Raw genomic sequence first — 11897 nt, 5'->3', positions numbered from 1 at the left:
TAGTCTCTCCTTAGAGAGATACCAGCTATATTGGATTAGGGTCTACCCATAGGATCTCATTTCACCCTAATTACTTCTTAAAAGAGGTAATTGAGTCACATTCTGAGGTACTAGGGTTTAGGACTTCAACATATGGATTTGGGGGGATATAATCAGCCCATAACAATCATATATGATATCAACAGGAAGGCCATATTTACAGATGCAGGTACTGGTGAATGAAGCAATATGGTGATAGGATTCTGTGGAATTATGGCTTAAATTTTCTAGTGAAATAAGAAGCATGTGAAGAGTTGGGATGTTGAGGTGGTGCTGGAAATAAGGGACGGAATAATTATAGAGTGATTGCTTGGTAGCATTCAGGGTCTGATTAACATTTGTGGTCATGCATTTAAACTGAAATTAGTCATATGGTTGTATATTTTCCTCCAACTAGGTTTAGCTGTGTGGGTTTAGGCTTCTTGAAGTGTATTTGGACTTAGCCAGAGTTATGATTTTCCCAGGGAAGTAACACAAAGTGAGAGAGGGTTAGGAGAGTAGAGGGCATATGTAAATCAGTGATTATAAAAACAAGGCATGACATCTGAACTACAGAAGGAGGGGACAGAAGACAATAAGGGAGCAAGAGATGGTGAAAATACAGTAAGGCCACTGGACTGGAGATTCTGGTGAGGTTGAAGGATAGTGGGGTCTGGATACCAAAGGGAGTGAGCTAGAAAAAGAGGAAGTGATGGTCATTGAGAGGGATGTTTGACATTGAGATTACAGAGGGGTTGCTAAAATTGCTATGACAAGGCCTAGGGTATGGCCATGTGAGTGAGTAGCTGAGATAGGGTCAAGGACAATGTCACAAAGGAGAAATGTTCAAGGAACTAAAGGTGTCAGTGTGACAGAATGATCATTCTTGAGCTCACTGGGAATTAAGATGGGACTACTACCATTGAGAGTGACTGTGCTCCAGGTGCTAAAACTTTTGAGAAATTGGGGAGGGGGGTGAAGTTTGGTAGATGACAACAAAAATGAAGGCAAGTTGGTGACAAGCTGTCAAAAACTAGATGTTTTCAGGGATGTGGGAGAGGAACGGCTAAAGGCAGCAATGAGAAGGACAACCAAGAAAGACTTGACCTTCAGACTAGTGTAAAGGTGTTGGGAAAGAAAAATCATCTGCTCCTCTTGAGTGGGCTTCAGGGGACATAGAATACTCAGGAAAGATTGATTTCTGTTAAGGGAAGACAATGATGGGCACATTCAGAGAAGAAATCGTAGTTATAGAGGAATTTCTGAGGGTGCATTGTGTTTTAGGAGTAGAAGAGGGGTGTGAGAAGTAAACTAAAGAGGGGATGCGGTCACAGCCTTATGGAGATTAAAATGCAGGAGTTGAAGGGTGTTGTGGGGATCTTGGAGTTCTTTTGGTGACTAGCTACAAATGGGGATAAAATCATTATTAAATGAGTTCTGATGGATTCAAGGTAGTTAGATTCAAGATAGATTTTGAAGTCTGGGCTACAGAGGGGTGAGTGGGTGCCTGGGACTTCCTGTTTACCCCAAGCAATGTAGAAATTCAGTGTAATACTAGAGCACTGGTCCATACAATGCTCCATATAGTTCCTAGGAATAGAGGCCACATAAATCTGTAATGATAAAAAAATGATCTAGAAACTACACTTCACATTCAGGATAGGACTACCCGTAGGGAAGTGGGAAGGTGAATGGACATGTGGTGAGGGTCAAGGGAACCTCAATTTTTTTTTTACCGTCTTTATTCTTTAAAAAAGAGACAGTAGGACAGCCTGGGTGGCTCAGTGGTTTAGCGCAGCATTCATCCTGGGGCATGATCCTGGAGACCCGGGATCGAGTCCCACTCGGGCTCCCTGGGTGGAGCCTGCTTCTCCCTCCGCCTGTGTCTCTGTCTCTCTCTCTCTGTGTTTCTCATGAATAAATAAAATCTTAAAAAAAGAGAGAGACAGTAAATATACCCAAATGTTAGCAATATTCAAATCTGAGTGGTAGAAACATAGATGTTTATTATATTTAATGCCTGGGACACTGTACGTACTCTATAAATATTTGAATGAGGGTGGCTTTCTGCTTTAAAAGTTTCTCCAACAAACATGCAAAACTCTCAAATGAACACAAGAGCATACAAAAGGGAATGAATGGAGAGAGGTGGGGAGGGCTTGAGAAATCCTTGTGGAAAGAGTGGTAGCTAGCTGATAATGTAGTACCACCATACATGAGCCACATGGAAAATATAGGGTGTGAGGTAAAGACATAGTCCTATCTCCCTATTACTTTAATACTCTAAGGTTCTGGGTGAGGATCCAGAAAGTGACCTTGAACATTTAGTCCTTTCAAGTAACTGCTAGATCCTTACTTTTCTCCCCCAACATGGACACTGGGTGGGGCTGCCGTCCAAAATTTCTGCTCTATCACAGATGTATTACCTCAATCTATAGATTGGTATTTATCCAGTGTCTCCTGTGGGCCAAGCAAAGTGCTAAGGATTGGGGAGATAAAGATGGATAGGTTCAGTAGATCCTCCTGTGATCACCCTAAACTGACTACTGCCATGTTCAATGGCTGAGAAAATTGAAAATGTGACTTTTACATAGGAGAGCACCACTGTAACAGAAATGCTCAGCTGTGGGGATGAATGACTCTGAACTGCCCACCCTCTCTATGAGCAACTCTCCTCCATGACCTGGCCAAGGATTAGAACAGATGCCACTGAGTGTTGCTTCCAAACCATTGTGTGGTTATCACAGCGTACTTAGGCTCTCTGGCTATAAAAAGCCAGTTCTGCACGTTGGAAGCTAACTGGGGAAAGAAGTGTTTGCTTATTTAGAGGTCCCAGTTACCTTGGAGAAGTGAGAAAACTTGGGAAGAAGGGAAGTGGATCCTCAGCACAAGAATAATGGGAGAGACCAGGGTCTATGTAGGCGGCTCTGTTATGACATCATCAAGATACTGAGGCAGGGGAGAGGTCTTGAGTAGAGGTGAGACCAAGGGCTCAAGCCTACAAGACAAAGCAGGGGGTAGGGGCGAAGGGGCGGGCCTGGGATCCATCAGCCAATCATAGATGGCTGGGGCGTGGCCTGACCCACAGCTTATCACCGCAGGGTCCCAGGTGGGAAGGCTAACCTCGTCCTGTGTGTGGAGCCGCGTGGGTCCGAAGTTCGGCTTTCTTTTGTCTTCAGGCCATCAGGTGAGGAGGACATGTGGTCCTGCTGGAGCCAGAAGACTATGGGGACAGGAGGGCGCAGTGGCTGCGGGGCCGGAGCTGACGGTCTCTCAGGAACTGGAGGAATCGGGTTGGGACTAGCGTTTTGTGACTGCGCCTCCTGGAGAGTCCACGTTTTTGTTTTCTGCAGCGCCGCCTTCTGCGCTTTACAGAGTCCTCGCTGGGTGGGTCCTTGGAAGGCCCAAAAGGGCGGCCCCTCAGAACTGCCGGTACACTGTGGCTGCCAACTGGAGGATGGGAGGACGAGGAGTTTGGGGGGTGCCCGGAATGGGCCGTCTGGGGCCCGGCCCTTCGTGCTTTTCCTTCTTGTGGTCAAAAGGTGGGCTTCGCACCTGACAACAATGATAGTTACCTTAAAATGTAAGCAAACTGCTCCGGACAAACAGGCCCATGCACCCAGCCTTTTCTGATTTGTTGGTCCCTGTTTCCCTCCCTCTGGAGATGGGCATCTGACAGCTCGTTAGGGGAGGGTCTTAGGGTGACCTTGATGGAAGGGAGGCATATTCAGGACTTCTGGCTGCTTGGGGGCCTCACCATTCTGCTCTGGGCACTAGATGTGCCTTACCCCTACCAGGATGGGACCAGGCACGTACTGGACAGCTCGTTTTCCAATCTCTGGGGTCTTCTGTTGTCTCGGCTCGGAAAAATCCAGGATGGTCACAGGGCGCCTCATTTCCTAACCTCTCCTTTTTCAAAGAAAACATGATGTAATAAAATCAACTCTATTTGGCTTATCCTATTCTGCTGAAGTCATTTGGTCTGATCCTAATTAGCTGTGCCTTCTTACAGCATTTACAAACCGGGGCCATAAGGAGCTATTATGAGACATGTAATTAGTTACAGCTGGATTAAATACCCTCCCTCTCTTATTGTAGCTCCTGAATCTGCTATCTTTGGGCAGATAAAGTGGAAAGAAACTAATACAACTTATGCCACGCTCTTTTGTGTGCTGCTCCTATCCCCCAAGAAAAATGCCCCCAAAAGTAATTGACTAGAAAGTGAAGATGTTCAAATACTGCTATCTCCTGTTACAAATTCATCAGCTGGTTAAAAATAGTCCTAATTTTTTTCTTCTATACCTATCTGCTCATGTGTTTCTATCACCTTCATTTTATCTTTGCTGTGATTTTAAGAGTCAGACATATTGACTCCAGTCTCTAGAGCATCTTGGTTTCTGGTGCATCCTGATTCAGTGGTATTTACTGCTTATCAGAAATAGGGTAATGACATGGAATAAAAAGTATTCTAATAAAAATACGACTTTTCTAAGATCTGCTTGTTTCCTGTTGAAAATCAGCGGGTAAAATACACATTAATATTAAATGTGAGAATTTTGGCTGTTACTCCTTAGTCTGAAAATAGTTCTACCAGATAGGTTTGTTAAAAGTTTTTTTCCCCAGTCTTTCTTTTAGTCAAAATGAGTGATAAGCCAGATTTGTCTGAAGTGGAGAAGTTTGACAGGTCAAAACTGAACTAATACTAAAGAAAAGAATACTCTTCCTTCAAAGGAAAGTAAGTTATGGGGACTTTCTAGTTGAGACAAACAATGGTGAAAGTTTGTAAGTCAGTAAACAAACTCTTGTAAACTTTGCCACAGAATAAGCAATTAAAATGCCAATGTATTTAATGCAGCATCTAAAAATATCAAATAGTTGCTTCTTACCTGGCTTATATAAGTGGTTCTCACAAAACAGACCCTAGTAGTAATGGGAGAATTAAAAAAAAACTGTTTTTTTTTTTTTTGGTTGAAAAAATTACTAAGAGCCACATTAAAACCAATCTTGAGATATTGGACTCAGTATTAAAAACATTTTAGTTTTGTCCAGTTTTTGGTTATTTGCCATATTTATGCATCTAACAATTTGGGTCTGTGATCTCATCCCTAAAGAGCCATATTAACGTTGTGGTTTTGGCCTTCTCTACCTGATGACAAGATGAGGTGGGATAACCAGGTTAGCTCTTGAGTATACTCAAGTGTCTCAGGGATCAAGGGATCAGTTTTGATTTCCTGACTTAGTCTGCTGGAGAAACTCCAAACCAAGAGTCACATTTTTTTTTTATTTATGATAGGCACACAGTGAGAGAGCGAGAGAGGCAGAGACATAGGCAGAGGGAGAAGCAGGCTCCATGCACCGGGAGTCCGACGTGGGATTCGATCCTGGGTCTCCAGGATCGCGCCCTGGGCCAAAGGCAGGCGCTAAACCGCTGCGCCACCCAGGGATCCTTAGTCACATTTTTTCATGTCAGCATTATTTGGAAGTTCCAAAGTCAGTCAAAATTATCTGAAATGGTATAACTTTCTAATTGTATAAGGATAGATAAATCTGAAGAAAATGCTTCAGTTCCTCCTCATTCTTAAAATAATCTATGGGGGGAAAATGGCAACAGCATAGATTTACCTCTTAAATGGGAAAGACTCTGCAGTTGTAGATTTTAATGAACATTCAGGTGTTACACACAGGCACACAGACACACACACACTCGGTATGGCAGCCTTTAGTGACTTGGGAAAGTGCTTTTGGGGAAGAAATTGAACTTAATCTTAGGAAAGTACCTTCTTAATGATTTTTTTATGTTTGTTTTCTTTTTTCCCCCAGCCATCCAGCAGAAGGAGTGTGTTCAAACTTCATAAAATGGGAATTTCCTCCCAAGAGCAGATTTCAACATTTCCTGAGTGTCTCAGTTTGAGGCTTTTTCTTTTCTAAACCTATGTGCTTGTAGAGATTTTAGGCATCTTCTGATGTCTTCACACCTATGCTCCCTGGCTAAGAGGTCAGGAGTAGCCAATCTTCCCTTATATACATTTTTAAACCTTTCATTAATGCATAGATTCCAGGTGGCAAACATTGAGAATAATCGCACCATTGATGACCTTAGTGTATGAAGTCCTTTCACCCCCTAAGGGATAAGTTACTTTTAACCTTCTACAATGGGTGCCTCCATTGCTCCATAATCTTCATGAAGTGGCATGCGTTTGCAGCTTCTCACAGTTTATTTTCACTTCAAATGTAGCAATAAAATAATAAATACAGTCAATATGTTAAGCCTCCTGTGGTACATTCCTTGTGGTCTTCTAAGGAATGAAAGTACCAAGGGTACTATTTTCAGCCAAACAAAATGGTTGCAGGAAAGACACTTTGGCAGATCATTCACATGGAATAGGCTCTCTACTGTCCAGGTGCAGTGGGTCCTGACTTAGTGATGGTAGGTGCTTTTTCCTTACAGTTGGAATCATACGATTCAAGAACCTTGGAAGAAGAGGTCATGTGGACTAACCCCCTTATCTCAGAAATGAAAAAATAAGAACATCTGAAGTGATGATCTAAGGTGAATAAGAGCTGGAAATTTAGCTCTCTTGCTTTCTTGAATGTGCTTTTAAACTTAATGGAAAGAGATGCCCAAGGCTGGTAATGGATGAAGAAGGGCATAGGAGGTATATGCTAGCACACTAGCACACACTGTGCTAAGCACATCACATCTTATTGAGCAGAAACTCAGATATCTAGTATCTGCTGATGATCCACAGCATCGAACCTCTGGTCTCCTTGTCCTGAACAGAATTCACTCTCTTAATAAACCACATATTTGGTATTCATGGTGAGCATAAATGTTATGGCTTGAATTGTTCTCCCCCCACATCCAAAAAAATTCCTATGCTGAAGCCCTAACCCCCAATGTGACTGCATCTAGGGATAGGGTATTTAGGAGGTAATTAAGGTTAATTGAGGTCCTAGGGGTGAGGCCCTAATCTGGTAGAACTGTGGTTTTAAAAGAAGAGGAAGAAACACCAGAGATCTCTCTCTCTCCCTGCCATGTCAGGACATGAGGGAGTGGCCATCTGCGAGACAGGAAGAGATTTGTCAGCAGAAACTGATTCTGTAGGACTTTGTTCTGGGACTTCTATCCTTCAGAACTCTGAGAAAATAAATCGTTATTGTTTATGCCACTCAGTCTGGTATTTTGTTATGGCAACTCAAACTGACTAATAAAATAATACCTATAAATAGGCAAGCTCAAAAAAAAAAAAAGAGAGAAAGGGATGCCTGGGTGGCTCAGCAGTTGAGCATCTGCCTTTGGCTCAGGGCGTGATCTCGGAGTCCTGGGATCAAGTCCTGCATCAGGTTCCTCACAAGGAGCCTGCTTCTCCCTCTGCCTGTGCCTTTGCCTCTCTCTCTCTGTCTCTCATGAATAAATAAAATCTTTAAAAAAAATAGGCAAGCTCTGATACCTGCCCTTAAACAATACTTTCATCACTTAAAATTTATAAGAACCATTCACCTATAATCTCTAATTATTAGAAGATGTCATACACTGCATTTGAATGTATGACAATCCAGACTGTGGTCTATTAATATTCATATATTTTCCTACAAAAAGGGATTATGTAGTCTGTACCTATTTGCAACATCAAGTATTATCTTGATCTCCTTCTAAGGGCTGATATCCTTAAATAATCACTGGGTTTACAGAAAGTGGAAGTTATTTTGTCTGCAAAAACATAAACTTCAAAAAGTAAAACAGTAGTTGGGTCAACTCTGATCAAATTTCAGTTAGGTAATACAATCACCAGGCTTAGTGTAGCCAGAAGATTTGAGAGTTTGAAATAACCATGTTAGTTATCAATACCTTACCTCTTGCCTGAAATGATTACTGGCAGTCACTCAGCTTCTTGCTGTGACAGACTGCTTACACTGTGCCCAAACCTGCCATCCTATACCTTCTATCCAGTAGTCCTAGGACTGCATACCGGAGCCTCAAACAATGTAGTTGTCCCTCTTTCAATATTTGAAGTTAGCTATTGTATGCTTGCCTCTATACCTTCAAGGCTTCTCCTGATGACACTTCCTGATCGTTTGGATCCAATTTACATGAATGGGGAACCTGGTTACTGATGTGCTCAAGTTTGCTCATGATCAGATCTCTACATCCTGATTCTGTCATTCAATACATTTGCTTTCCTTTCAACATTGCTATTTACAAATTTGAGAAACATTGTACATCTATGATAGATTCAGCAACCTCTGCATTTGCATATCATTTAGGCTGAATTTGCACAAGATTAGCATTATTTCAAAGGGCCTGACAATGAATTTTTTCAGGTGAGCTGGGATTAGATAATAACCCATTGTTCAGTTGCATCTGTTAATAATAGTTTCATTAACATTGATTCCATCCTGAGCAGTGTATTAAGCTGAGATGAGAGGTATATGATGGAAAGTGAAAGACATTGCTGCTAAGTGAGTACTCATACAGACAGATGGGAAAAACAATTGCTCACATACAGTAGTTTTACTCAGCATTTTTTTCATTTTCCTTTTTTTTTTAAAGTAGGCTCAATGCCCATTGTGGGGCCCAGAATGGGGCCTGAACTCAGGACCCTGAGATCAAGATCTGAGCTGAGATCAAGAGTGGGATGCTTAACCAACTTAACCACCCAAGTGCCTCTTAGCATTTCTTAAAGATATAATGTGGGGCTATCCTTCCAGCTAGTAGATTCACTTGCCTGTTTAACCAGAGCCATGGTTTTCCCCCAATAAGCCAACTATTAGTAGGGATTGAGATTTGGGGCCCTGAACAAACAAGGGACCAAAAATATATGACACACCCATTTACTTCTCAGTCTCTAAGAATGAATACCCAGAAACACTTACTGGTTCACACTTATCACCTGCTCCCATTTTGAGCCAATGGCTGTGGTACAGGGTCTGCAGGTTCTTCATTGGCTGAACCAGTGGAGGGTGGGTCTTGGGCTACTCTGACTGGATGTTCCCATCATCCCATGAGGCATAAGCACAGGTTCTGAAGCTTTGCACTTTAATAAACAAGAGCATAACAACCCCAAAAGTGTATAGATGAGAAAGCAATAGAATCAGATAAATCTGAGCTAGTTAGACTACTTACTTCAGTTCTAGGAAGCTTGAAAAATGTACTATTTTATGAACTTTTTGATTTAGCTCTTTCTGTAATGTGTTTGGATCCTTGGTTATTTATTTAAAAGAATTCCACAGTAGGGGTCATGTTGAAAGAAGTCTGTATGTGATATTTTGTTTTATGAATAATTCCCCCCCGTTTGATGCTTGTAATTTATTATTTACAGCAGTAAAGCTGTTTATTTTCTTTAAGAAGTCTTTTCTGCAATGTGATACCAAATTCATTAATAATATTGGAAGTAGAATTTTTGCATCCTTCTTTATAAGTGAGACTTCTCAGAAATTTGTTTAGTATGCTTTCTTCAATAGGTTTTTTTTCTTGGTATTATAGTTTCTTGAAATAAAAAAGAGAGTTTTTTTCTTCATTATCTGGAACTATTTATTAGCAGTAGAATTACCTGATCCTTGAAGGTCTTACAAGATACACCCTTGGAAGCCAGGCCACCTGGGATCACAGCCCATTGATGACCTCTATTTATTCAATTTTTCTTTGATTAAATTTCAATAATTGATTTGGTGTTATAATTTGGCTCAAATTGTAAGCTGTTTTGCATTCATACATGTAGAAATATGTTTGCATGTATCATTAAAAATATTGAAAGAGTTGAGCTTTTAATATTAAGATATTTCCCATTTTGGGATACCTGGGTGGCTTAGCCATTGAGCATCTGCCTTTGGCTCAGGGCATGATCCTGGAATCCTGGGATCGAGTCCTGCATCAGCCTCCCTGCATGGAGCCTGCTTCTCCCTCTGCCTGTGTCTCTGCCTCTCTGTGTCTCTCATGAATAAATAAATAAAATCTTAAAAAAAAGATTTTTCCAATTTTATTGTTAACTTTGCTCTCCTTAAGGAGGTTTCTTAGAGGATTAGGTTAATATATATTTTTCATCCAATAGCTCTAATATATATTAATCAATATTAACATTTAAAGTACTTTTAGGATCTAAATATTGATAAGAATTTTTTTTTAAAGATTCTATTTATTTACTCATGAGAGACAGAGAGAGGCAGAGACATAGGCAGAGGGAGAAGCAGGCTCCATGGAGGGAGCCTGATCTGGGACTTCATCCCAGGATTCTAGGATCACACCCTGAGCAAAAGGCAGGCACTTAACCACTAAGCCACCCAGGGGTCCCATTGATAAGAAAATTTTAAACTTGGTACATGTTTAAGGATTTAAAACTGTGTCTGTAAGTATTTTCATTTCTGTAGGTGTTCTGATTTTGGATACTGTGGTTTTGCCACTTCTTTCCCAAATCATGGAGAGTTTTTATCAGAACTGAAGACACTAGTTAGTAAGCAGGGTTCCTTGACTGTTGGAGAACTCTGGTCGCTATATCAGAGTTTCTACTCCAGCCATAGTGGCCATCCAGTAGATTATGGATTAGAGGTGAACTGGCCCACTTGTGGAACAGTCATTGTGCTAGTGTTATAATTTGGTTATGAAGGTCACAGTCTCCTAAGGGACTAAATTTGACATTCCACAATTTAGGTGATTTGAGTAATATATTTTTTAAAATATTTACTTATTTATTTGAAAGAGAGAGACAGCACAGGAGGGAGGAACAGAAGGAGAGGGAGAGAAAGAATCTCAAGCCAATTCCTTTTTTTAAAAAAAAATAAATTTATTTTTTATTGGTGTTCAATTTGCCAACATACAGAATAACACCCAGTTCAAGCCAATTCCTAATGAGGGGAGCTCCACAAGAGGCTAGATTTCAGGACCCTAAGATCATGACCTGAGCAAAATCAAGAGCCAGACGCTTAACCCACAGAACTAACCAGGCCACCCTGAGTGATATATTTTAAAGTTTTCATATAGGTATCTGTCAGCTGCTATTCTCAGAAGACCTTTTGCTATTTGTGGCATCTTACAAAGATTTTCTAAATGACGTCCCAAGAAGTTTAAAGGGCTCCAGATTTCCCTTTCTGATTCTCTGATGGGATATCAAGCTCGAGGGTATGCAATCACAGGTGACAGCCTGGCATAAATCTCCAATTTCCCCCTGTTGCATTTTGTACAATCAGATATTGAGGTTGCATGTGACATCAGGAACTGAAGCACAGTGCCCCTCAGCAGCCGCCATGGTTCTTCAATCCAAGCAGTTGGGAAGGTGAGCCCAACATGGCTGAACCTAGCTGTGAGACCTATTCTAAGGAATGCCTGGGCAGGAAGGTTATCACAGCAACAGAAACAAAGAGCCCAAAGCAGAAGCATCCAAGGCAATAGTGCAGCCACCACTGACCCAACAGTTTTGCCACCAACATCCCCAGGGCTCTGAACAGGTACAGAAGGGCCTGAGCCTCTTGCAGAAGGCTGTGAGTGTCATGCATTTGACCGTTAAGGACATCTTCGAGCGCATCGCCTACGAGGCCTCTCGCCTGGCTCGCTCCACCATTACCTCCAGGGAGAGCCAGACCGCCATGCACTTGTTGCTGCCAGGGGAGATTGGCAAGCACATTGTGTCCGAGGCCTCTGAGGCCTTCATCCGGTACACCAGACGCCAATGAACAGCTGCCTCAGCTACCTTCTGACCACCCCACAAAACAAAGGCTCTTTTCAGAGCTACCTCACTTGTCTGGAAAAGACCTGTAGCTCTCCACAAAGCCACTTACTCCAGAGTTTGGCCCTATGCCATGCTGCCCATCCTTAATGCATGTTCACCGCGGGCAGAACATGACAAAATGTTGTCAAGTCCACTTTAATATACGTGTGTGGTGTGGAC

At 41.8% G+C, this 11897-nt stretch overlaps 1 protein-coding gene across 1 annotated transcript; it reads left to right on the top strand.

Annotated features, from left to right (window-relative positions):
• Window positions 1-11331: 11331 nt before the first annotated feature.
• On the top strand, window positions 11332-11682 carry LOC610067 (late histone H2B.L4-like). The gene has a single exon (XM_038588823.1). The coding sequence runs from the start codon at window positions 11332-11334 to the stop codon at window positions 11680-11682; it is 351 nt and encodes a 116-aa protein (XP_038444751.1).
• The last annotated feature ends 215 nt before the right edge of the window (window positions 11683-11897 follow it).

The sequence above is a fragment of the Canis lupus genome, chromosome X, assembly GCF_011100685.1.
Source record: "Canis lupus familiaris isolate Mischka breed German Shepherd chromosome X, alternate assembly UU_Cfam_GSD_1.0, whole genome shotgun sequence".
Classification (NCBI taxonomy): Eukaryota; Metazoa; Chordata; class Mammalia; order Carnivora; family Canidae; genus Canis; species Canis lupus.
Note: the sequence above shows the minus strand (reverse complement) of the source record. Positions and strands in the feature narration are given on the sequence as shown.

Excerpts from the sequence above, each read along its gene's own strand:
- LOC610067 (XM_038588823.1), top strand. The coding sequence starts at position 11,332 with ATGCCTGGGCAGGAAGGTTATCACAGCAACAGAAACAAAGAGCCCAAA.